Source organism: Bicyclus anynana, chromosome 26 (genome assembly GCF_947172395.1).
Source record: "Bicyclus anynana chromosome 26, ilBicAnyn1.1, whole genome shotgun sequence".
Lineage (NCBI taxonomy): Eukaryota > Metazoa > Arthropoda > Insecta > Lepidoptera > Nymphalidae > Bicyclus > Bicyclus anynana.
The window spans coordinates 1,835,689-1,863,235 of record NC_069108.1 but is presented as its reverse complement, the minus strand read 5'-3'; the positions used below and the strand labels follow the sequence as shown (position 1 = coordinate 1,863,235).

The 27,547-nt window shown below is 39.7% G+C and overlaps 1 protein-coding gene across 2 annotated transcripts in view; it reads right to left on the bottom strand.

The window, feature by feature from the left end:
- Positions 1–27,547, bottom strand: part of LOC112050810 (serine/threonine-protein kinase 10) — a 73,441-nt gene that overhangs the window by 11,860 nt on the left and 34,034 nt on the right. For both annotated transcript variants that reach the window (XR_008252160.1, XM_052889572.1), the window contains exons 9-26: positions 26,466–26,547; positions 25,902–26,035; positions 25,074–25,310; positions 22,753–23,787; positions 20,952–21,083; positions 19,802–19,940; positions 18,598–18,704; positions 17,963–18,072; positions 16,349–16,477; positions 15,647–15,733; positions 14,518–14,620; positions 13,770–13,927; positions 12,870–13,077; positions 12,194–12,397; positions 11,776–11,930; positions 10,807–10,984; positions 10,050–10,145; positions 7,875–8,018 (exon numbers count right to left, since the gene is read on the bottom strand). Coding sequence is in view for 1 of the 2 variants with exons in the window: in XM_052889572.1 (XP_052745532.1) it covers positions 7,875–8,018; positions 10,050–10,145; positions 10,807–10,984; positions 11,776–11,930; positions 12,194–12,397; positions 12,870–13,077; positions 13,770–13,927; positions 14,518–14,620; positions 15,647–15,733; positions 16,349–16,477; positions 17,963–18,072; positions 18,598–18,704; positions 19,802–19,940; positions 20,952–21,083; positions 22,753–23,787; positions 25,074–25,310; positions 25,902–26,035; positions 26,466–26,547 (3,438 nt within the window). In the remaining variant the exon portion in view is untranslated. The remainder of the gene's footprint in view (positions 1–7,874; positions 8,019–10,049; positions 10,146–10,806; positions 10,985–11,775; positions 11,931–12,193; positions 12,398–12,869; positions 13,078–13,769; positions 13,928–14,517; positions 14,621–15,646; positions 15,734–16,348; positions 16,478–17,962; positions 18,073–18,597; positions 18,705–19,801; positions 19,941–20,951; positions 21,084–22,752; positions 23,788–25,073; positions 25,311–25,901; positions 26,036–26,465; positions 26,548–27,547) is intronic.

The following is a 27,547-nucleotide window of genomic DNA, read 5'->3' as shown; positions in this document are numbered from 1 at the left end:
GACCTTCGTGCGTACTTAACAACTGAAGATAACTTATTTTTTTTCAAAATAGCAATACTATATTTTAATAATTTATCATAAAAACATGTAAAGCCTCTTCATACGACAATTTATAACGCGCGTCTAATTTCTGTCAATAGGCAGAAACTTTGATTGTGAACATATACTATACTTATTAACATTACACTCATTTGTATTTAACGAAGAAAAATGTAATGAAATTTTGCTTTCTTGTTAGAAAAACAGAATTTTTTTAATTATTTTCATTAACAGGTCTTCTGTTAATGAAAATAATTAAAAAAAATTGAATATAGATAAAAAGATTTTTAATAAAGAAAAAAATAACTGTATAAATGCATTTAGCCACACTACAATTTATTCTAGTTGACACCAGGACAATATATAGCAAACTCTTCATATTTCTACAAGAAAATACTTTGCTATTTCAGCTGGTACAGCGGTGTGTTTCAAAAGACTCAGTGTTTAACAATGTTGAAACCAACGAATTAATTAAATAAATTGAATTATTTTATTAAAAACATGGCCACATTGAATTTCAATTTTGTATGTACGTTTTACATAAATATTTTTTACATGGTAATTCGCAGCAAAACTTTAGAAATTTACTCGAGAAAAAAAAAAACGAACCGTGTCAGGCTCATTTTAAATTATTTTATTTCGATGAACGTAATATTTTTACTATCCCTACGTTCTGGCAAGTGTGATCTTGTACCAAATCGTACATCATTCTCGCGTTCTTAGCTCCTGTCGCGCGTATAAACGTCGCCGTGTGAAGACGCCCTAAACTACGTATACTCTATTAACAATAATTATTAATAACAATAATATATCGCATCTAATCAACCTTACTACCTATTGTATTTGGTAAAATATCAACCTACTAACATTTACACACTTGGGTTGAAAAGAATTTTCCATTTCATTTACAGATAGGGCATATCGGACCCACCAAAGTCTGGAATGGCTTGGAAAGATGCCGCCCTACCACCATGGTTTACTAAGTTCATAATTTTGTACAACTCGTCCGATGGTCATGAATAAATATCTTGTTCGTGGGTCAATGGCTAAGACACATTACTATATTTCAAACTTAAAATAAATCAATACATATCAATATAAACGAAGTGACTGTCTGTGATTTCAAAACAACTTTTGTGGTTTATAAATATTTATTTACACGATACTAAATATTCATTGATTTTTTTTTTAATTTTCGCCTGATTTTAATTGGACTTTCACTGGGAGATAGAGGAGGCTGTTGAGCAATATATAGACTACATCTTATCCCGGAAAAATCCATAGTTCCCGCGGGATCTAAGGAAAAACCTTACACGGACAAAGCTCCTCTAGACTTAACGCGATACAGTTGCAATAATAATGTCACTATTATAATGGAAAATTCGGTTCAACCGAAGAATGATACATTTTTTAAATAAAGACTATAAATGCTAAGACTATCCTACCTCTAGTTTTAGGCACATTGAATTTTTAGTCTATATTAAACCTGCACTAGCATTTACGTCACTAACAAAAGTACTTTGACCTCGTAGTTTCAAAACCATACTTTCAAAATTTAGTCAGACTGACTAAGTTTAGTTTCTAAATTTAGTCAGACTGACTAACTGAGCTATACAATTATTATTATAGACGCGTGACTAAAATGGAATAAATGACGCGTTGCCTAATATTAAAAGATATTTTGTTTTAAAACCCAGAAATGGTAATTGTGAATCAACAATTAATTATTATAGAATAAACTTATATGCAATGAAAATTAACAAATATTTCGTAATCCAATGAACACGAAGACTCTTTACGTTTAGAAGCGAAATAACTAGACTAAAACCGTCAAATAAATTATAGAAAGACTAAAAATAACTAATAATTTATATTAAATTAAACGAAATTTAAAATCGAAACACACATAATTTGTTTTGGTAACGACATTGTATGGCTTTGAATTAGTGTTAGGAAAACAGACTTAAGCTAAGTGTATATGTCACCGTTAAATTGTAAAATAAGTTACGTTTATAATCTAACTCGCGATATTGTAATCTGTCGACATATTGTAAACTAAACATACTGATTACAATTTAACGTGTTATTTTTCGGTATATTATAATCTATCGAAGTGAAACCGTTATATTATCAATCGGGATGAATTTACCATAGAGTTAAATAAAAAATTTATACCATAGAATATTATAGCGAACATAATAAAAATTGTAAAAAAATACAATGGACAAATCAAAGAAAAAGAAAGAAGATCAGAACGCCAGTGCGTTTCTTAATTTTTTTAAACACTTAATTTTAAGCAGTGTTCTTCCATTAGTAAAATGTTGTTATTGTTAATTATAAGTACATTTTTGTAAGTGTAAAGGTTAGGTTAAACACAAAAATTTGGGTGCCCGTCCGCAGGCACTTAGGTTTGTCTTTAAGTATAATAAATAAATACGTGATGTCAAAATTCTCGAAGTATTTTATTTGACTGACATATGTGTTTCATACTTCAACTCTATGGACAAAGAACGGTCTGCTCTAAAGCTAATCAGGGATAAGTTCGGACAATTGACGTTTTAAGATTGTAATTTAACGGTTTCACTTCGATAGATTATAATATACCAAAAAATCACACGTTAAATTGTAATCAGTATGTTCAGTTCACAATATATCGACAGATTACAATATCGCGAGTGAGATTATAGACTAACGTATTTTACAATTTAACGGTAACATATATAAACTGAAGTTTCGTTTTGTTACCCAGGCTTCAGTTTAAACTGTACAGTTTTATCTAATCAATATTTCAATCAAAATCAATAGAACATAACTGTGCGGTTAAATCTGACTACACACGGACGATTTAACTAAACAGTTCGATTTAACAGTTCAGTTAAAAATGCAGGTTAAATTACAGAAACGATCCTTCAGTTTTACACACAAAGATACGTTTACAACAATTATGGAAGATTTTGTATTGGAATGTCATTCTGAGCAATACGTTTCGTTTTCATCGGAAGTTTTATTATAATTAACGTTCTTATTTTTCGTTTTTATGTTTCGAAAATGCAATTCTATAATCTTTATCGCATTATGTACAACGTACATATTTAGTTGTATGCATATATTTAGTTATTATATATTCAAGCGACAGAATCCGGTGAATCTTTTTTATCCGCGACAGCCTTCAAATTGAGGGTAGACAACTGACTGACCGGCACGCTTGCAGAGTTTGAGTAACTATTGGACCCCCTAAACGCCCCCCACCTACTCAAGTATCCCTCCCCGCTGGACTGGGTACTTGTACTGGCTATACTTTTATACGTGTCATATTTCCCATCGAGTGACGGCATGTCTATAACAACCGCTTCCATGGATATATCCTGCTTCAAACTCTGCTGGGAAATACTTCTTTTTAAACCAGGATCCTCGTTGACTTGTTTGAACAAGTGTTCGCTCAGACTCTGCCTGTTATACTTCTTCGCCCGCACAAGTTTCGACGTCTTCTCCGATTTCTTCGGTTCCTCGTCGATTTTCTGCGTTTCCTCGTAAGCCATTATGGGTTCACGTCGTATTTCCGAATTATTAAACACTGAGAAACCAGATATTTTCTCCGAAACCAGTTTAAGGTTTGACGTGGAACCGTATCTTTGCGCTTTGGAGAGTTTGCCTCTTTTAGTTGTATTACTAGCGCTTGTCACTGCCGATTTGGTTTGCCGTATTGAATTCGGGCTTATACTTCTACGTCTATCCACATTGGGTGTGTTCGCAATGAGGTTCAGTGAAGTCCTGGACCGCGATAAGGATCCGATGAAGGAGTTCCTCTGATGGTAAGTCGTCATAACGTGTTGGAGGACGTTCTTCGGCCAGGGAGCGTCGAGGAAGACGCTTCTATCCGGTATTTTGAGGCCGAATTTCTTCTCGTGGTCGTCCAAATGTTTTTCGAACGTCTGTATCACACTCTGTTGGCAACGGCAGCGGGTTAGGCGACGCGATGCGAACGGACGTCACACACATAACCTTTCAACCGTATTCGACCCCGATGACTTTTGATTTGTATTTACGTTTGTATGTGTAACGTTGAGATTGCAAATGTGTTTAAAAAGCAGTCAAAGCAGTCTTTGACAAGGTATACATGGCCTATTTCAGGGTTTCTCAAACGAACCCCTTACTAACTAATGAAACCCCTCTGCCGTCGAATGGTGAACCCCTAGGAGTTTAGATACCCCACTATGAGAAACCTTGGCCTATTTCATTTAAATTACTCATAGATTGAGAGCTTTTGATAGACAGACTCATCTATAAAAACGACCATCACCCATTTCTTTAATGCATGATAAGTGTTGCCTAAAATTTTTCTGGCCAAACTATTTTTAAAAAAACTGAATTCCACGCATATAAAATAAAAAAATATGCATAGTCATAAATGTACGATATTATTTGCAATTTCAACGTAAAAAGTGTAAAAATTAGGTATTTAACGAAAATACATTTCCATCACCAATTTAATTGAAGCTCACCCCATCATGCATACCATGCCTTTAAACATTCCATGCACCAATCTCATGTACAACCGCGACCAGATAAATAAAAACTCCTCAATATTCCGGAAAATTAACGAAATAATTTCTTACACAGACATATTACTGATAGATCACCGTAAAATTGTAAACACCGTTAGATTATAATCTAAATTGTGAACTGTCGAACTCAGACCAACTATTGTATAGGACCTGCCGCGCTATACGTTAATTTTCTGTCAAAGTATATGATCAACGATCTAATGCGATTATCAAAACTGTCTCTTATAGCATCGATGTTTCATAGTTGTAATCGTGTTCGTCGGTTAAAGAGCTCCGTAAAAATACCTTTTTGTGTAGTTGAATAATGTAAAAAACGTGCAAAAACTTATAGTTTAGTAAAAGATATATACCAAATCTAAGCTCGTTTTCCTTAGAAAATGTGTTGTGAATATGGGTGCGATACTGGTCCTTCTATAATTGGTCTGAGCTGTCGAAAGATTGTGAACCGCAACATACTCCAAAGAACTCGAGTTGCTCAGCGGTTATGTATTGCAGATAAGTAACTCGGTGTACCATTGAAATAATAAGTCACAATCACTGACCTCTTATAATAAAATTTCACTTAAAAAGTGGCCAATTTTGCTTTGACTATTTTCGAATTATTGGTAAAGAAAATTATACCCAAAGGCCTTTAAATATAGTCCAATATTCAATAAAATCCCAAATTCAGAGCAAATTCAACCTTAAGGATTGAGTTTAAGGTTGAATTTTCAAATGCGACTACTTGAATTGAGTGCCAAGAAGTTGTGTTTGGCACTCATGCAGTGGTGACGTTGCATCTACTTTTTAATAGGAGATCGATGGTCACAACATCGATTTTCGTCGTATTTTCGTTTTTGTTACAACTATTTCATCGAAATGTGATTTTGTGTTTTTACGATCATTTGATATGATTATTTCAACAAAATTACGTAAATAAAGATTTTTCGTTTAAATAACGTTACTCCTTGCTATTACCACTAATATACTAATGCCACTTTACGTGAAATGACCATAATTATGTTATTTCATTGAAAACACAATATTAGATGATTGCAAAAACGAAAATTCGTTGAAAAACTACGTACTGACTCATTATTTGAACGGTACACCGAGATACATAATAACCTTGCAGATACCAATGTTTTTTTATTTATTCTTTACAATTTAGTCCATGATTACATTCTCACCTCATGGTAAGTGATGATGTCATCTAAGATGGAAGCGGACTAACTTGTTAGGAGGAGGATGAAAATCCACACTTCCTTTCGGTTTCTACATGACCTCGTACCGGAACGCTAAATCGCTTGGCGGTACGTCTTTGCCGGTAGGGTGGTAACTAGCCACGGCCAAAGCCTCCTACCAACCAGACCTGGACTAATTAAGATCGGCTCAGCCGGGGATCAACCCAGGACCTCCGTCTTGTAAATCCACCGCGCATACCACTGCGCCACAGAGGCAGTCTTAGGGTTAGGTATTTTTCATTTGTACGTACTTCCTTACAATCTACCGAATAATAAACACGGTAATTGTAAGCAGTATGTTGCGGTTCACAAATCTATCGACAGTTCACAACCTCGCAAGATAGATTATAATCTAACGGTGTTTACAAATTTTACGGTGACAAAAGCGACTGTATCACCACCTCCAAACGAGGGTAAGACAAATGTCGACCAATAGCGACGCAATCCAAAATCGCACTCTGTGGGACGAAACGTGCGTTGATCGACAATATATGTTTTTCTTTCCACGTAGTATGTCGTCAACATAAGCAAGGCCCAAAGACAAGGCGTTTTTATATTTCTGGTCGGGTTGTATCCATTATTTCATTAGAAATACAAAGGAAACCCAGATATAATCGGATAAAATATTTACAACGTCTCGGAAATCAGATACGTTACCGCTGATACCTAAAATTTTGTATTGCGCAGTTTAACGATAACGATGTTTCAAAATTTCATAATACATTGCAAACTTAGGATTTTATAAATACAAAAATGGGTTTGTTCGTTACACTTTAACGGCCAAACCGATGAACCGATTTTAAAAATTCCTTCGCCAATGGAAAGCTACATTATCAGCGAGTAACATTGGCTATTTTGTTCACTACTACTACTACTACTACCCAAGGATTATAATAGTACTTTACAATATTATACAATGTTAAGTTAATTAAAATAATAGACCCACAACTAATTCCAAGTAAGTAAAAATAAAAAGTAATTTGTTCTTTATATTCGGGTTTCCTTTACAATACAACTTACATAAAACATATATGCAAATACAAAACCTTTTCGAAACGAATTTTTTATTTCATATATACAAAAACTTTCATTTAAAAACCAACACGACATATAGAAAAACAAATATCGGCACAAACGAAAAAATCGCAAACATTGTCTCAACGCAACGAAAGAGATATATTTCGATTCTGTCGGTATTGGTCGACAATATGTCTATGTCTCTTCACGAGAATGCCTGTTTGCTTTAAACAGAACTGTTTCGTCATTCATAATGACCGCGTTCAATAAAATCTTCGTTTCAAAGAGAGTCATGCGAGTTCACATGTAAATAATTTTGTAGTACATAAAACAATAATAGATATGTAAAAAAAATAAAGATATACAGTCCCATAGAAGAGCGCTTTCAGTGTAGGTATTCAAAGCATAGGGATAGGGAAGTGTAGGATAAGGATAGGGTAAGAGTAGGGTATTGGTAGGTTAGGGGTAGATGTAGGGTAGGGTAGGGGTAGAGTTGAATTGGGGTATGGTAGGGTAGGGTAGGGGTAGAGTTGAGTTGTGGTATGGTAGAGTAAGTGTAGGGTGGGGTAGGGTAAGATAGCGGTAGAGTTGTGTTGGAGTATGGTAGCGTAGGTGTAGGGTGGGAGTAGGGAAGAGGTAGAGTTGAGTTGGGGTATGGTAGTGTAGGTGTGGGGTGGGAGTAGGGTAGGGGTAGAGTTGAGTTGGGGTATGGTAGGGTAGGTGTAGGGTGGGAGTAGGGTAGGATAGGGGTAGAGTTGAGTTTGAGCATGGTAGGGTAGGTGTAGAGTGGGAGTAGGGTAGGATTACACTAGGAATTATGCTTATTGAACTCATCTCATAACATTGCCAACAGTGTTACAGAGGTCTCCAAATGATTGTGTAAGTGAACGTTCTTCCATAGGAAATGTATATGAGTGTGTGTGTGTATCTCTCTGTGTTTGTGTGAGTGTGTGTGTGTGTGTGTGTGCGCTCGTGTGTGTGTTTGTATGTGTGTGTGTGTGTGTGCGCGTGTGTGTGTGTGTGCACTCACCGCCTTCCTGTCGGCGAGCGTGGCGCGCCACTCCTTGAGCTCCTGCGCGTACCGCTCCTCGATGGCCTTCACCTTGCCCGTCTCGTGGTTCATGAGCGCCTTGCGCTTCTCGTTCTGGTACTGCTCCAGCTCGCGGAGCAGCGCCTAAGGGGTGGGTAGATCAATCAATTGTGACTTTGTAGGGGTAACCAAGGCCTGTAGCCATGTGGAATCTTAAATATCTTTCTACAATCGCAAACGCTTCGAAAAACACAAAGAAATACCAAGGGTTCCGTGCTGAACACGGAGTAAAGGGGAGGTGATCTCTCAATCATCAAAATTAAAAAAAAAAAACTATTATCTGTCGGTTTACTGACGATAGTTGAACGTGACAAGGTCATAAGAAAATACCGATGGAATGGTTGCATTTAAAAAAGAAATGTTAATTTTTCTAAAATACTGTTTAATAATCTTCATAGACCAGAATATACTTCATTTCTTGTAAAAACAGTTGACAACCCTAGAGCGAGGTAACGACGCATGACGTCATCTTTTTTCGAGTGTACAGCTGGCTCCATCGAATTATAAGACGTTGTCACCACGTCAATAATTTCACCAGTAGAAGGCCACTTTATTTGCAAGTGTCGTAAGCTATATTTTATCATTGTATTACCACGGGAAAATTAATTAAGCGGGTGAATATGCTTGTTCATTACCACGGGAAAATTAACCACGCGGGTGAATAAGATTGTGATTTCACTATGGGCTTTTAAAGTACAAAATAGGGATTGTTTCAAAGTTCTCTGCGAACGCCATCTACTGAGCATACGGAAACTAAAAATAACTAATTCTCCATTACAAACACCGTTTTGCTACAGCGGAAAGCAATAGACAAAAATAAAATGGCGGCCGCAGCGCGCGCGCCACAATGTTGCCCGCTGATTTTTTAAAGTTCGCGACGTCAACATGACGTTGACGTCAACGATATGTTGACGTCGCGAACTTTTGTAATGGATTGTAATGGAGAATTAGTTATTTTTGGTTTCTGTAAGACCATTTTTGTTGCGTTGAGACATGTAGTTGTAGCCTACACGACGGAGTTAAGCGCGTGTGAATTTGGATAACTAACATTGCCGCGGTAGTGGATGATAAAATTGTGTCTGGACATTGAAGTGCATAGTGCTGGAAGCGGATTGTTGTGGCCTGCAGACGAAGGGGGACGAGGTGAATACATGAAATACACAATAGGGATGATGTCAGTTTTTTAAATTGTATATAAATTAAGAGTATACTAATAGCAAAGCAATTTTGTAAAAGTAACAGGGTATCTGCGATCATTACTTTCGGAGCTACAGGGATTAATAGGGTCAGATTTGCGGCGCTTTGAAATTTTATAATCTTATTTATTTTGCAAATATCCAAACATTGTTCGCTTTTTTTGTATAAATTAGTTAACATTAACCTTATTTACCCGAATGTATCATAAAAATCAATATATTCAAACCTAGTCATCATCCCCATTATCGACGTCCACATATTACACATAACCTACTCTTCACATCGCCCGTCAGCTGAGGTCAACCAACCTAGGTCAACTCGCTACCCTTCGACCTATTTGCCTATCTGACCAATCTTTGAAGGCTCTCGATTCGCGGTGCAACGCCGTATTTCGATCGCCCGTCTTCCCCGTTGGGGCATTTGCACCCACTTGTGGGGAAGCCGAGGATTGCCCATTTAAAATAACAAACACTGTTTCACTATGCCTGTAGATGGCCCCCTCAGACCAATTATAGAAGGACCTGTATCGTACTCATAGTCACGAACAAAATTTTCTGTCATTTTCTGAAGAAAACGAGCTTAGATTTGGTATATATCTTATACTAAACTAGAAGTTTTTGCCCGTTTTTTACACAATTCAATTACACAAAAAGGTATTTTTACGGAGCTCTTTAACCGACGAACACGATTACAACTATTTAACATCGATACTATAGAGACAGTTTTTGTAATCGCATTAGATCGTTGATCATATACTTTGACAGAAAAGTAATGTCTAGCGAGGCAGGTCCTATACAATAATTGGTCTGAGATGGCAGCACGCATCGCCCGATTACACTTTTCGCAACGCATTCACGGATCCAATCCTAGTGGGTAAAGAGGTTTTACTAAAAACTAGTGAGGCAAAGTAAAGCTCACCTCTCCCTGCGCCTTGAGCTCCTCCCTGGCCTTGGCGTGCTTGGTGGCCAGCCGCTGCTGCTCGGCTCTGTACCGACGTTTCTCGTTCTCCTGGAACTGGACGCAGAACACACGTTCATTGCATACATTCCAATAACTTCATTAGGGTAATTTCCTCTATATTGGAAAACTAGTGAGAGCCCAGGACGCGTGAATTTTTTGTGTTTTAAAAATCCCACGAATACTATGGATTTTTTTGGGGGCTAGCTAGCTTAGCTGCGAAAAGGTAACAGATTTATTTTCACATTTATATTGTTAGTATGAATATCTAAAATTTTATAGATTAAAAAAAGTTATAGTTAAATAAGCTATCGAAAAAACGGTGTGTGTGTATGCGTGTGCTTGTGCATGATAGTATTTGATGGAGTTTGTGTAATGGTGTGTGTGTTAGTGTTTGGTGAAATACGTGTGCTAGTGTTTAATGGAGTATTATTATGAACGTCATAAGGCAACTGTCACCGTACCCATGCTATCTGAGAAACACTTTAGTGTTTGATGGAGTATTTGAGTATTAGTGTTTGGTGGAATATGTGAATTAGTCTATTAGTGTTTGATGGAGTATTTGAGTATTAGTGTTTGGTGGAGTATTTGAGTATTAGTGTTTGGTGGAATATGTGTATTACTGTATTAGTGTTTGATGGAGTAATTGAGTATTAGTGTTTGGCGGAATATGTGTATTAGTTAGTTAGTTTTAGTTATTTTAGCAGTAAGCAGTGACCTTCTTGAGGCGCTCGCGGTCGTCCTCGGCGGAGGCGGCGGCGGGCATGGCGCCGATGCGCAGTGACTCGCGGAACATCATCTCGCGCGCCTTCTGCTCGGCGCGGATGCGCTTCGGCAGCGAGCGCTTCTCCAGCGCCTGGCACTTGGCCAGCTCCTCCTCCTTGCGGCTGTTCTTCCTGAAACCATATACTAGCGTCTTAAAACTTTAAAGTAGCAATACAATAATGATAAATTTTAAAATGGAACACGATCCAATTATGGCACCTCTCCTGTTTGTTCCTAATAATATGCTGATTATGAGTTGTAATTATGAGTGTAAAGTAAGAAAGGGTGACCAATTGAAAATTGATGAGGGATTAGCTGAATACAGGTGGCTCAGGATTTAAATGCCAGACCTGTTATCGCCGCGTTGGCCGCTTTTAAATTTACATGTTTCTTATTAATAGACTAATAGTGTAGGAAATAGTAGTCTGGGACGGATATGACGTCGCTCGATCTCGTGTTGGCTTCAGTGTGCTCGTGGCGTTCGAGCCGTCCTCATCTCTTGTTGTGTAATTCTTTATGGGTTACTTGGAATAGGCGGGGAGAGTGACTTGAGTGGAAAAGGGAAGTGTTTGATATCAGTCAAAGTATCCTTTAACCCTACACACATTGTTCACAAGTGCGTGACTCCACTCAAGGTCATTCTCTGCTATTCTAGGGTCTTATTTTGGTTACAGTTTGATTTGTTAATTAAGTTGTCCTGACAAGTGTTGTGAATCATAACCTTTGTTCGAAATTAGTTTTATTATATTTTGAGTCCTATAATAGACCTGGCCCAATTAAGAAAACCTCAATCGCCCCAGCCGGGAATTCGAACCCAGAAACTCCGTCTTGTAAATCCACTGCGCCACGGAGGCTGTCAAACTACAATACTCAAAGAGCAGTCCCGTGTCGGCCATGTTAGTTTCCCGGTGACGTCACGCACCGTTTGATCTGCTCGAGCTCCTTGTCGTGGCGAACCAGCATCTGGTGGCGCCGCAGCAGGAACTCGTCCTTGAGCTGCCGCTTGGCGAGCTGGTGCCGCTCGTGGATCTGCTTCTCTTCCAACTCCCACAGCGCCGCCTCCCGGGTCCGCATTATCTGATGAAGCGTAACACGAGTGTGCTTTATTTACTGACACCCAGTTTCTTCATGTAAAGCTAAAGTAACAGTAAAAGTAATAAGTAGTAAAGAAGACTTTATTTTTCAGTGAATAAGACCGTCACTATTGATTTATGACGTTACTTTGACTGTTGTTTGCGATGAAGAAACTGGCCGTTAGAGGTTATATTAAGAACTAGTAGTAGTGCCGGTACGCCTCCTTGCGCCGCTCCTCGCTCACCAGCTGCGCCCACACACAGTACCTGGTGCCGCTGCTGCAGGTACTGGCGGTCGGCCAGCGCCTGCCGCTCGCGGTGCTTGTCGTGCACGCGCCGCAGCAGCGCATCGCCCGCCTCCGCCAGCGCCGCCACGAACGCGCGCTCGCGGCCCGCGTGCTCGGCGTCCAGCCGCGCGCGCCGCTGCCGGTACGCCTCCTTGCGCCGCTCCTTGTTCACCAGCTCCACCTCCTGGAACATTGGAACATTAGCTATAGGGAGAAACGTTCGTTTTGATTCCGAGACCTGACTTTAAGGTCCTGGAACAGTTCCAATTCATAGTAGGCAAAGGATTCTATAATAGACACATAAGCAAAGCAAGTGATTTCGCCTGAGAAGGCGAAAGATTCTATAATAAAATACATGCGCAGTAAGTGATTTTTGAGCCCCAAAGATGCAAAGGATTCTTTTATTGAAACACATGCGAAGCAAGTGATTCTTAAGGCCTGAGAAGGCGAAAAATTCTATAATAGAACACATGCGCAGCAAGTGATTTTTGAATCCTAAGGTACATAGGATTCTATAATTGAAAAACAAACGAAGCAAGTGATTCTTGAGGCCCAAATAAAATAAAACGTGATCGAGGCATTCAATGTTTGCTGTTGCGGCTAAATGAGCAGCCAGGTCCTGTGAGCCTCCAGTCTGCTGCAGATGATACACTCACCTGCTTGAGCAGCCGCAACTCCTGCTTGAGAGTATCGCGGAAGTGGCGCAGGTCGCGCTCGTGCTCAGCGCGCAGCCGCTTGGAGTTCTGCCGCAGCTCGGCTTCCAGTTGCTGCTCGGCGCGCTCGGCGGCCGCACGCTGTGCGCGCGCTAATGTGTCCAAATCCGCTTCGTGGGCTCGCGATAGGGACGCCAGCTCGGCCTCGAACCTAAGACAGTCAACATTACACTGCTAAAATCTATAAAATATATGGCGTTACAAGTGCTAAGTTTCTCCAATAGCAAGTGATTCAAAGTTATAATTAGAAATGTAGTGAATCCTTCACTAACTGAATCTTAAACAGTCAACATTACACTGCTAAGTTTTTTCAATAGCATAGGAAGTGATTCAAAGTTGTAATTGGAAATGTTCAAACTCATAATGAAAATTCTAAATTAGAATCCCTGACTTACTGAACCTAAAACACTCAATATTACAATGCTTAGATTCTTCAATAGCATAGAAAGTGATTCAGTTTTATTTGGAAATGTAGTGAGTAATCAGAAACTATAACCCCTCACTAACTAAATTTAAAACAGTCAACATTACACTGCTAAGATTTTACAATAGTATAGCAAGTGAGTCAGAAGTTATAATTGAAAAAGTAAATGATTCTAACTTAGAATCCTTTACTTCGTTAACCGAAGTCAAAACAATCAACATTACACTGCTGAAATGCTATAATAGTAAATAGCGTAGTAAGTGATTCTTTTGCACGTTCTAATTCAGAAAGTAGAAAGGGATTCTATTTTCTAAATTCTAATTTAAGTTCTAATTCAGAAAGTAGAAAAGGATTCTAATTTACTATTCCCCCTTCCTCATTCCTCTGACTCAGAGCTGCACAAGTTGTGTGTGACGCACCTCTTGTCCTGCTGCTCACGCAGCTGGTGCTCCTTGGCGTTGAGGTCCTGGAACTGCTTCTGCTCCTGCTTCTGCAGCATCTTGATCTCGCGCAGCTCCTGCTTGCGCAGCGCGTGGTCGTCCCACGTGCGCCCGCTCTCCTCGTCGCCCCAGATAACCTGCCACAATCACAATTATCATTTAAATACCACCACATTTGGCTGGTGGGAGGCTTCGGCCGTGGCTAGTTACCACCGTACCAACAAAGACGTACCGCCAAGCAATTTAACGTACCGGTACGATGTAGAAAGGGGTGTGCCCTTTCAGGTTCTACACAACTGTCATCCTTCTCCTAACAAGTTAGTCCGCTTCCATCTTAGATTGCATCATCACTTACCATCAGGTGAGATTGCAGTCAAGGGCTAACTTGTAAAGAATAAAAAAAAAACAGATTATGTGTTTTGGGACAGTTATGACCTACAAATCCAAGTCTTGGATTTCACTGTTTTTTCCTGAATTTCCTTGATTTTCGAGAATGTAAACTATAAACCTAGCATGTATCAACCAGATGTCTCACGGATAGAAAAAGACATATTGTCGACCGAAGTTGTAATATCGCTTTCTCTTTCGTCCCAATACAAAGAAAGGTATCAATATTTTAGATTGCATTGTTATTAGTCTTCATTTTGTCATGGTCTTGCCGAGAGATAAGTCGAGATGTGCATCCCAATATCATACTAGCATGCTAGATGTACAAGAGGAGGAATACCTTGGAGGTGGTGGTGGTCACGATGACTCCATCTATCTCGAACTTTCTCGTTCGTTTTCTCGTTTTCTTCTTTAGGTTCGCCATGTGAATGTCTTCCTTGGACCTTGAACGAAACACAACATGAGAAATTCGCTTTAAAATATATGAATACATTTAAATTGTTTTAAAAATAATTTATCTTCATTTATAATAAATATAGGTATCTGGAATATTTGTCTTCAAATTAAAAAAGAAAACCCTATCTACAAAATTGATCAATATTGTTAGATTAATTATGCTCCTCCCCGATTTTTTAACTTTCACTATAATAGCAAAAATTTAATGCTACATTTACAAGATGGGTCATTGTGAAGAGGCTCAGACTAATTACATAAGAACCTACCTCGCTAGACGTAAGAAAGTATATGATCAATGCGACTATAAAAACTATCTCTATAGAATCGATTTTTCATAGTTGTAATCGTGTCGGTTAAAGAACTCTGTAAAAATGCCTTTTTTTGTAGATGAATAGTATAAAACGGTCAACAACTGTCAGTTTAGTATTAAATATATAATATACATAATCCAAGCTCGTTTTCCTCAAAAAATTACAATAAAGGAGATGGTCCATTTCAGGTCCACTCTTGTAAGCAACTATGACATGACAATTGACAGCAAACGTCAAATCGATTACTGCATTGAAAACGTCATCTATCCGCCATTATTACCCATAGTTATTATGGGTAATAATGGCGGATGCCATTGCATTTCTTGGGAGTTATTGAATATTATTTCGAAAGAATTAAAGTAAATTCGTAGATTTGTATAACCAAAAAATATCTTCTTTTATTTGCGCTAGGGTACAATGACTGTTCTTGGGCTCCATACAATTTTGGACCATCTCCTTTTGATCAACTTTGTTTGCGATACTAGTCCTTATGTAATTAGTCTAAGTGTAGAGGGCATAGTGGCTTTCACAGGGTCTTTATGTATCTTGGTGTACCATTCAAATAACGATTCACTACATCGTGTAGTAACTGCAAATTCAGCACCCCGGCTCAGCTACCATCGCATATACATCTCATTGACCATTGGACAGGCCACAGATAACCCATCGTGTTGAAATAGCAGCATAACAGTGTCCCCAAACCTTTGCATCCTGTTGGGCTGACCGTCTTGAGGTTTCCGCCTCAGCACCACCTCCTCCGTGTCCAACGCTTGGCTTTCCGAGTTCACTCTGACCAACAAACACATTGAGTTAGTATTGCGTGTTAACATTGCTATAAATGACCATTACATATTCAAAAATTTCTTGTTAATTTTCTACAGGTAAGTCTGCCAATCCGCATTGGGCCAGCGTGGTGGACTATTGGCCTAACCCCTCTAATTCTGAGAGGAGACTTCTACTCAGAAGTAAACCGAATTTTGAAAGTCTTTACTTGTCAATGATGTGTTTTACTCACAAACACCAAACTATAACTTATTTATTTATTTATTTACAAACTTACACCAACATTACAGGACATCCCCAATTCACTAGTGTAGCCATATACAATGTACAAGTAACAAAAACTAAAACAATAAAAAATCAAATACTTATTTTACCTAGGTACTATACACAAATAGCCCACTGGGCAGCCTTTGTGAGTTCACTCAAAGTACAATGAAATAAATCTATGTTGTCAGCGACGATGTTGAGAGTGCGAAGCGCGCGCTTCAACGGAGCCTTGTTTAGTAGGTTGGTGCGTCCGCTCGTCATCATCTCATCTCATCAGTTCAGATCAGTCATCAGCTCATCATATAGTATTTACATTGAAAGCTAAGCTGTCTTCTGTAAATAGAACAGCTGTACCTGGCAGCGCCGTTGAGCAGGTGGTGCGAGTCGTGGCTGGCGCTGGTGGCGCTGGTGGCGAGCGAGTCGGCGTCGCCGCGCCGCGACCGCTCCGACGCCACCGACCCGCTGTCCGACTGCGACCGCCCGCTGGAAGTCACACTAAGTTACTACACCACTCACGATGTTAAACCCTGTACGGAGTCTTGCGGTTCGTGTACAGCACTGCTCTCTATACCTTCGACCATTAAAAACGGGACCTGCCTCGCTAACCGTTACCCCTCTGGCAAGGATCAAGAATCAATGATCTAACGCGTTTATAAAAACTGTTGAGATAGAATCGATGTTTCATTGTAATTGTTTTTGTCGTGTAAAGTGCTCCCTAAAAACGCCGGTTTGTGTAGTTGAATGGCATAAAAAATGGACAAAAAATTTGGAGTTTAGTAAAAGATGGAGTGACGTTTAATTTTTTAGTATGTCTACCTTAATTTTATCAAATTTGTAATAAAAACAATTTCTGTATAGAATCGAATATTTAGACGGAACAGCAAAAAATCGATCAAGTAATTGAATATTCCATGTATATATTCTGTGGAAAGTCTGAGCGATGTGTTAGTTAAATCTGTGTAAAAATTACGCGTGTGTCTAATGCGAGTCTAATTTATAGTTGTGTCTAGTGTAGGGTCACAGAATATATTTAATGGTGTTAAATATTTTCGATATGTGAGTGTACCTCGTGTCCCTCAAAAAACGACAGACTTTTTGTTGGTGAATTTGTGTGCGAAACAGGTCCATAGTCTAAATAGTCAAAGCTCTATACCAATTGGTTAGCTTAAAGCCAGTAAATATAATAAAGTATATATAGCCAGAGCATATTTGTCTGTCGTGAAGTATCAGAACAGAATCGGTATCATATACATGTCGGCGACTGAGTTATTTGATCGGTCAGCAAAATCTACGTTAATTATTTAATGTTTAAATAAATAAGACTTAAAGGTTGATCACGTGACTCTCGTCCAATAGTATCCCCCCCCCCCCCACTGTAGTCTGCTAGTTCAGCAGTTCAGTTGGAATCGCGTTCTCGGAATGGATAATCGTCTTCCATTTGTTAAATAGTAATAGTGAAACAGTGATAGCGAGGAGTTTATTGGGTGAGTTATCCATACAGGCAGGCCATTGTATTGTTAGTTACTTAGCTGGGAGCCAATACGAGCGGAGAAGGGGAGCGTTTACAGGTTGTAAAAGGATACTTTAACCCTGCTACTAACGGTTGCCAGCCCGTAATCCCACTCGTGCTTGACTAAAGTGCCAAAGCCAGTTAATCTTGTTCGTAACAATATCTTGGGCCACGTGTCAACACTCGCGCGACAAATAAATACGCACCAAAAAAGTTTGGAAATATCGTCACCGTCACTACCGACACGTGCGACGAGTCCTTTTTTTCAACGAATATTTGCCATATCTTTAAATATGGCCAATATTTCCATTCTTCTCCAACTAGTCGGGAAAGACTGTATTATGAGTTGGTACGACAATAGACCAACGGGGCGGGGATCGAACCACCAGCCCTCGATGATGAGTCCGAGCTCGAGCACTGCAGGCGAGGACTCAGCCATGCGGTATGTAAATAGTCACCTCTCGAAGCTGTCGGGGCTGAGGCGGGCGGCGCGCTGGTCGTGGGGCGCGGACGAGTCGCGCACGCGCACCTCCTCGCCCACCGTCACCACCGACACGTGCGACGTGTCCTGCGCACACAGAGACAATAATCCTACTATATATAATATTATAAACGCAAAGTTTGTATGGATGTTTGGATGTTTGTTACTCTATAACGAGAAATACAAATACATTTTGAATAATAATTGAATTACAAATACATTTTGTTCAATACATTGATAAAATCGTGAATTAGTGAAATATTTTCGTCGATAATAATTATTTCAATTAAATGAAAATTATTTTATTAAATTTTTTGGTCCATATCTGACAAATCGATATTATGCAATCATTTAATTCCTGAATATCGATTTTGTGACGTACCTATTTACATCATACAAAAATCAGGCAACACATGAAACGTCATTTTTGTCTCTGTAGAGAAAAAACACACTAGTTTAATCACGATTGACAACTATTAATGGGTTTCCATTATGTACGCTACTTCTATCTCAACACATGCAACCTCGCCATTCTCCTTTAATGATGATGATGATGATGATGAGATGATGATGATGATGATGATGATGATGATGATGATGATGATGAAGTACCAGGTTGATGTGGTTGTGCTGGCTGTCGTCGAACACGCCCGAGTCGCCGGCGCCGTGGCTCAGTATGAGCACCTCGCTGCTGTCCAGGCGCCGTCCGCGACTCTTCTCTGCAAAACGTATGCCGATTACAATCCTACTAATATTATAAACGCGAAAGTTTGTATGGATGTTTGTATGTTTGTTACTCTTTAACGCCGCTACTACTGAACCGATTTGGCTAAATTTGGAATGGAAATGGATTTTACTCTGGATTAACACATAGGCTACTTTTTATCGAAAAGTTAAAGTGGCGTTAAGAATTGTGAATTTTATAATTTAAAAAATGCACTAAAGGGTTGAGATAAAAATCTGAAATTTTTCAGAGGAGCTGTTTTAATAATTATGAATATGAAGTGAATATGCTTTCTTCAGTTATTCCCGTTTTCTTTAGTTTTAGGACACGCCTTATAAAAATAACATATTTATATTTTTTTTCAATGATGACTAATTGTTGTTTAAGGTACATAAAATATATTTTCATCAAAAAATCATCTTATTTCCATCTCCATCATAATTCATGCAATAAGGGGTTAAATGTTATTTTTATCTTTAGTTTATACTGTGTTTTTTATGTTTATTTTATTTTAGTTTAATTCTGTTCATAATGTAATTGTGTGATAGATCTATATCTATATTTTCAAACGCAAATCTAAAACAGTTTTCTCCCTAATTAGTCTAATTAACCTATTTATTATTCTTTTAATTCTTTTAATGTATCTATTCGAGTACTAAATTACGCATGTTGAGGTAACCTATAAGTGGGTCTATGACACAACAACTTCACTAATCCATGTTTTGTAAAACTCAATTTTAATTGTCATAACCTGTTGGTACCCTATAAAACGTGGCGCAGTGGTATGCGCGGTGGATTTACAAGACGGAGGTCCTGGGTTCGATCCCCGGCTGGGCCGATTGAGGTTTTCTTAATTGGTCCAGGTCTGGCTGGTGGCTAGTTACCAGTTACCGGCAAAGACGTACCGCCAAGCGATTTAGTGTTCCGGTACGATGTCGTGTAGAAACCGAAAGGAGTGTGGATTTTCATCCTCCTCCTAACAAGTTAGTCCGCTTCCATCTTAGACTGCATCATGACTTACCAAACAGGTGAGATTGTAGTCAAGGGCTAACTTGTAAAGAATGAAAAAAAAAAAAAAAAAAATAATAATACCTGTGTAACACGTGGTACAGTCGAGCGAGTCGAGCGACGAGGGCGCGAACGCGTCGTCGTCGGACGACGAACCGGCGCGCACGACCACCACCTCGTCCATGGGCGGCGTGGTGGATATCGTCACCGCATTGTGTGGAAGCTGCAGAAAAAAATACATTCTTTTTACGAAACGAACTTAAATTTTGTTTTGTTTCATGCATACATATATTTAGATCTGAGATTAAGAAAAGGCGAAATTGGTTAATGAGGAAATAAAGTGACGTGGTAAGAATCTAGTCTATACTAATATTATAAAGCTGAAGAGTTTGTTTGTTTGATTGAACGGTAGTGGTGAGGTAGTGAGTTGGTGAGTTGATGAGATGGTAAGGTGGTGAGTTGGTGAGTTGATGAGGTGGCGAGTTGGTGAAGTGGTGAGTTGGAGTTCTGTTGAGCTGGTGAGTTGATGAGATGTTGAGGTGGTGTGTTGATAAGATGTTCAGGTGGTGAGTTGATGAGATGTTGAGGTGGTGAGTTGATGAGATGTTCAGGTGGTGAGTTGGTGAGGTGGCGAGTTGATGATCTGGTGAAGTGACGAGTTGGAGTTCTGTTGAGGTGGTGAGTTGATGAGATGTTCAGGTGGTAAGTTGGTGAGATGGTGAGATGGTAAGGTGGTGAGGTGGCGAGTTGGTGATCTGGTGAAGTAGCGAGTTGGAGTTATGTTGAGGTGGTGAGTTAATGAGATGTTGAGATGTTGAGGTGGTGAGTTGATGAGATGTTCAAGTGGTGAGTTGATGAGATGTTCAGGTGGTAAGTTGATGAGACGGTAAGGTGGTAAATTGACGAGATTTTCAGATGATGAGTTGATGAGATGGGTAGGTGGTGAGTTGGCGAGATGGTGAGATGGTAAGGTGGTGAGTTGGTGAGGTGGCGAGTTGGTAATCTGGTGAAGTGGCGAGTTGGAGTTATGTTGAGGTGGTGAGTTAATGAGATGTTGAGATGTTGAGGTGGTGAGTTGATGAGATGTTCAAGTGGTGAGTAGATGAGATGTTCAGGTGGTAAGTTGATGAGACGGTAAGGTGGTAAATTGACGAGATTTTCAGGTGTTGAGTTGATGAGATGGGTAGGTGGTGAGTTGGCGAGTTGGTGAGGTGGCGAGTCGGTGGTCACTCACCGGTGCGGCGGTGTTGAGCACGGGCGGGTGCGTGGTGGTGACGGTGACGAGCCCGACGGGCGCGGCGGCCAGCGAGTTGGGCTCCGCGCTCACCGCCACCACCGTCACCGCTGAGGCGGCGCGCGCCGGGGGCTGCGGACAACATGTTTATATATATTTTATTTTGGCTGGTGGGAAGCTTTGGCCGTGGCTAGTTACCACCCTACCGGCAAAGACGTACCGCCAAGCGATTTAGCGTTCCGGTACGATGCCGTGTAGAAACCGAAAGGAGTGTGGATTTTCATCCTCCTCCTTACAAGTTAGCCCGCTTCCATCATCACTTACCATCAGGTGAAATTGTAGTCAAGGGCTATCTTGTAAAGAATATATATATAAAAAAAAAAAACACATTACGAGCGCTTGACTGCAATCATGATTGACAGTAATCGACGATGCAGCCTATCGTGGAACGCGCTTGCCTAATACTAGTTACCAGAGTCATCGTGGTTAGCTGTTTAACACATTCGCTCAAGACTCTAGAGGTACGAGGTCAATTGACCTCGTACCTCTAGAGTCTTGAAGAGTTAGGAGGTCGATGGACCTCGTACCGGACCACATAAAGTTCTAGTATGAGGTCAAAAAACCTCGTACAGAGGTACCAGAGCGCACAGCGACCGGCCGCAGCAAACGCGAAAAGCAACGATAATTGAGGTCCAGGATAACATATCTCTTGCAAGAGAAAAAGACAGTCGACCAATAGGGGTGATGACAGTTTTTTAAATTGTATATAAATTAAGAGTATGCTAATAGTAAAGCAATTTTGTAAAAGTAACAGGATATCTGCGATCATTACTTTCGGAGCTACAGGGATTTAAAGGGACAGATTTGCGGCGCTGCCGCGGATCCCTGAAAAACGCTCCATATAAAATGGCACGAATTAGTGACGTCGTTGGCTCGCTGATCGTTAGATTTGTACGGGCGTTCAAACAAAATTACTAATATCTTTGTTATTTGTGCGTTTATGTTTATAGTTCATTTATTGAAAAATGTTACATTTAATGTAAAGAAGCTAAAACAGTATGAATTTTCATCTAATTATGATAAAAAAAATTTAATAGATTTTGAAATTTTATAATTTTATTTATTTTGCAAATATCCAGACAATCTTTGCTTTTTATAAAATCAATATATTCAAACCTAGTCATCATTCCCATTGTTGTTAAACCGGATATATATCTCTCTTTCGTTGTTATGTTACCAAAGAGAGATCTATGTTTTATGTTCTTTGTGTGAATTAGCTTGAGGTCATTTTTTAATATTGTTAAGGGGTCTTGTATTGGACTAATAACTGTCGGGGCTCCTTACAGATGATAAAGGTAGCACAGTGTATATTTTTTATATTTATCACAACTCTGAGTCTCTGAGCCTTCTTATGAGGCTGTGTGGCTCAGAGTCACACAGCGGGCGATGGAACGAGCTATGTTAGAAGTTTCTCTGCGTGATCGAATCAGATATGATTCGCAGAAGAACCAAAGTCTCCGACATAGCTCAACGAGTAGCGAAGCTGAAGAAGCAATGGGCGGGGCACATAGTTCGAAGAGCCGATGGCCGTTGGGGTCCCAAAGTGCTGGAATGGCGACCCCGCACTAAAAAGCGCAGTGTTAGTCGACCCCCCCACCAGGTGGACTGACGACATCAAGCGATTCGCAGACATTCGCTGATGCAGGTGGCTCAGTATCGTGATATTTGGAAGCCCCTACAAAAGGCCTATATCCTGCAGTGGACGTCCATCGGCTGATATGATGATGATATCACAACTCACCGTAACGGAACGTATCTCCACAGCACTCGGCGGCGTCTCTTTCTCAATCTCCTTCTCCTCTATGGAGCCGGAGCGCGAGTAGTCCTTGCTCCGTCTCACCTCAACGTTATACCTGTCCTTGTCATCCACGGAGCGAGAGCGTGACTCTATCTTACTCACTTCAGCGCTGACGCGTTTAGTATCGATCTCCGTTGAACTAGATCTGGATCTTTCTTTCTTATCTCCTTTTATTAGCTCTGAAATAGCTCTTACTTCTGCTCTGACGTCATTGGATTTATTGATTTCGACACTAGATTTGCTCATTTCACCGTATTTGCTAATATCAACACTTCGCCTGTTCACATCCTTTCTGTTTTCTAATCTGACGTCATCGGCACTCTTTCTGACTTCCACTTTGGATTTGTTGTCTTGTTTCTCAGGCGTTTTCGGTGCGTCTGTACTCATTTTGACTGACAAGTCATTTGGTTCGTTGGACTTTTTGACGTCAGTTTTCTTGATGTCTTGACTTTGTTTGACGTCTACTGTGACTTCCTTGATTTCTATGCTAGATCGTTTGACGTCAACAACCTTTTTGACATCTGAACTTATTTTATCGACTATCGGACTAGCTTTATTGTGTGCCGGACTTGTTTTGTCGTGGGCCGGACTCGTTTTGTTATGCACCGGACTAGTTTTGTCATGTGCCGGACTTGTATTTTCTTGTGCTGGACTCGTTTTGTTTTGTACCGGACTAGTTTTGTCTTGTACCGGACTTTTATCGTGTAGCGGACTTGTTTTATCGTGTACAGGACTCGTTTTGTCTATCGTAGTCGGTTTGTCGACTATCGGAGTAGTTTTGTTGACTATGGAAGATATTTTGTCGACTATAGGACTCGCTTTGTCGACTTCGCTCGGCTTGTGGTCGGCGAGTCCGTTTAGTTTCTCTGCAGAAGGTTCTGCATTTGCTAGTCTGTCTTGCTTTGGTTTGTCTATATCATTGATGTCTATTTTGTCTGTTGTTTTGTCTTCCACCGCCTTTTCTGCTTCGCGGCATACCTGAAAATTATACAATATCATTAACAACACATTCGGTTCACTGTTGCGCACGAGTCTCCTCTCAGAATGCGAAGGTTAAGCTAATAGTCCAGACTTCACGTAAAAAATTAAGAAAATTTTGTCAGGTATGCAGGTTTCCTCACGATTTTTTTATAACTTCACAGTTTGAGACACGTGATATTTAATTTCTTAAAATAGATATAACATGTATAATTTATTTTTTGCGCTATTTATAGGTTGCCTGGGAGAGATAAGGTTGCCTATTGTACCTACATAATCTATTTCTTTTATATTCATTTTATAATTTTCGGTGTACAATATAATTTATTTCTTTTATAATTTTCGGTGTACAAAGACTATTTTCATTTCATTTAATTTGTATATAATACTTAGTATTTGGACGACTAGGCTTTATTTCGCATACATTTTTATATTTATATATTTTTACATAAAAGATCGTAATGCATTTTTGTAAAAATGTAAGTATTACAGATACCTCATTTTTATTTTGTTTCATGGTTTAAATATAAAGTGTAAATAAATAAATAAATGAAGGAAATAATTAACATTGGAATAGAAAACTGGCCACATGAATTTATAATGCCTAAAAATCCTCGGTTTTGAAAAGTTCTCAATAATGTTGTAGGAACAAATGGACTTAGGGCCCCGTATGGGTTCGAAACTAGTCGGGCATACTCCGACCTAATATCACGTGAGTTTTAGCCGTGTTTCATAATCAATGGGGATGATGACTAGGTTTGAATAAATTTATTTTTATGATACATTCGGGTAAATAAGGTGTAATAATGTTTACAAATTTATACAAAAAAAGCAAATTTGCAAAATAAATAAGATTATAAAATTTCAAACTATCAAATTTTTTTTATCGTAATTAGATAAAAATTCATACAGTTTTAGCTTCCTTACATTAAATGTGACATTTTTTAATATATGAACTATAAACATAAACGCACAAATAACAAAGTTATTAGTGATTTTGTTTGAACGTCCATACAAATCTAACGATCAGCGAGCCAACGACGTCACTAGTTCGTGCCATTTTGTATGGAGCGTTTTTCAGGGATCCGCGGCAGCGCCGCAAATCTGACCCTTTAAATCCCTGTAGCTCCGAAAGTAATGATCGCAGATACCCTGTTACTTTTACGAAATTGCTTTACTATTAGCGTACTCTTAATTTATACACAATTTAAAAAACTGTCATCATCCCTATTAATATGAATAACACTCACGATAGTTTAAATTCTAAAATGAATAAATGTATGTACCTGCTCCACAATGTGTCCTGCGATGGCGGACGGCGGCGTGCTGGGCGTGGGCGTGGGCGCGGTGGGCGTGATGGGCGCGGGAGTGGGCGTCGTGGGCGTGGCGGGCGGCGGCGGCGCGGGCTGCTTGCGCGCGGGCCGCTGCGACGGCTGGCCGGGCGAGGGCGGCGAGGGGGGCGGGGCCACTGCGGCGGGGACGGCGGGGGGAGGGGGCGCGGGACCTTTCTCCTTCTTTGGTGCCTGGGGAGATAAAATATATGACTTCAATTGATCCATTAGGCAACATTTTTGTTATGAATATTATATTTCGAGAAAAAGAACTAGAAAGAGGCTAGATCGATTCAGCCCCTAACAGCTGATGTCAACTTCGCATCTCGCAACTTCAGTCCCGTCGTGACCACGATCCATGCGACTGGGTCGAAATATAGACATTAAAAATCTCGTCGTTTTATCGTGGTATGTACCCGTTTAAATAATATTCATAATGAACAACCACGAAATAAGTTTAAAACATTTTTGTTCTTTGAAGAAATAATGACATAATTATTATCAACATATTTTAACGACCCAATATATACATAACTATCGTAATTTTACGTAAGGTGGCATTAGTAGAGTAGTAGTAACAGGTGTAAATATTTCATTTTAATTCAAATCTTTTATTTATAGTTTCGTTTGAAGTTATCATGCAAGATGATCGTAAAAACAAAAACCACTTAATGTAAAATTGCTAAAAAAGGTCAGGTCAGGTTTTAAAGGTCATTTTAAATAAGTATGATAGATGATCACAAAGTAGGGAGGCGCGAGGGGGCGGTACGAGTGTGCACTCACCGGCGGCCTCCTGTCAGCGGCGGGCTCGTCGGGCAGCGCGCGCTTGGCGGGCGCGTGCGGCGCGGGCGCGGGGGACGCGGCGCGCGGCGAGGGGGGAGCGGCGCGCGCCGCCGGCACCGCCTCCGCCTCCGACACTGTGGGCGACGGCAACAATTACTATTGAACAGTCTGGCAAGTTCTTTGATGACACTCCCATGATGTGCGGGCGACGGGGGGAAAGACTGCGCGGGGGTGCGCAGTCTTTCCCCGTTGGAAAGGGGTGAGTGTTGCGAACGAATTTGCAAAGCTATAATAATTGGTTAGACAGCAACACGGTAGCATTCCGGTACGATGTCGTGTAGAAACCGCAAGGGGTGTAGATTTTCATCCTCCTCCTAACAAGTTAGTCCGCTTCCATCTTAGATGGCATCATCACTTACCATCAGGTAAGATTGTTGTCGAGGGCTAACTTGTAAAGAATATAAAAAAAAAATACAGCCGCTATTGGTCGACGATATCTTTACACTTTACGTGCTTATGACTAGCCGCATGTTAATGGTAGAGACACAAAGGAACAGAACTCACTCTTGATGTCGGCAGTGTCGCCCGACCTCACGGACGTGGAGTCATCTTCCATGTCCACATGCATCTGAGAGCTGCGGTGTTCCTGTACACAGACGTCGTCTCGTTACATTTTATACATATATTATATTATAATATTATAAAGAGAACAAAAATTCAATATTGCCTATCCTCGGCCCAGGCCTACCCTAATCACCCGGCAATAGGCTACTTGCCTCTTTTGTAAACAGTGTTTAAACTAAATTATGGAAGTATTATAAGCTATATTTTATTTTGTCCCTTCAATAATAATCAGTAAAAAACGACGAGATTTTTAATGTCGATATTTCGACCAGTTGCATGGATCGAAGTTGACATCAGCTGTTAGGGGAAGAACCGATCTACCCTCTTTTTAGTTCTTTTTCTTTTTTCAACAACCTCGGGGTTTTGACTGTTAGGCAAACCACACTCACGACATCGCTTTTGTTATTATGCGTATCGCGGCGCCCTCTTGGTTTGCACAATTCTACCACCGAGTTCCACTCTGCTGGCTAGTTTGAAACCATCTTCCCGATTGATATTATTGAATTTTCGAATTTCAATGGCTTCTCGAACTACTCGGGGTATATAGTGGCGGTCCGTGGAAATAATGCGTGGATTATGGAAAATCAAAAATCTCGTCGTCTTATCGTGGTATGTACCCGTTTAAATAACATTCATAATGAACAACCACGAAGTAAGTTTAAAATCATTAGAAAAAATATCTTTTAATAAATTCTAATTCTTTTAACACAGTAAACAAATAAATTAGATACATACATTATATATATTGGTTATTTAAATGTATTACTATACATAATAGTCACATTATATGAAGTCACACTACGAAGATTACATATATCTTCGTATTAAGTAATGTATCATCCACTCGTGTCTGATACATTATTCACTGAACACCCTGTATTAACTCAAAAAGCATAATCACATAAGCAAACTGAAACACAAATCTAAAACAACATCTACACTAAAACGTAAATATGCCAAAAAAAAACAGTCCATGCAAAAAATAACACCACGTATAAAATTATCAATTAGTCAGCAGACGC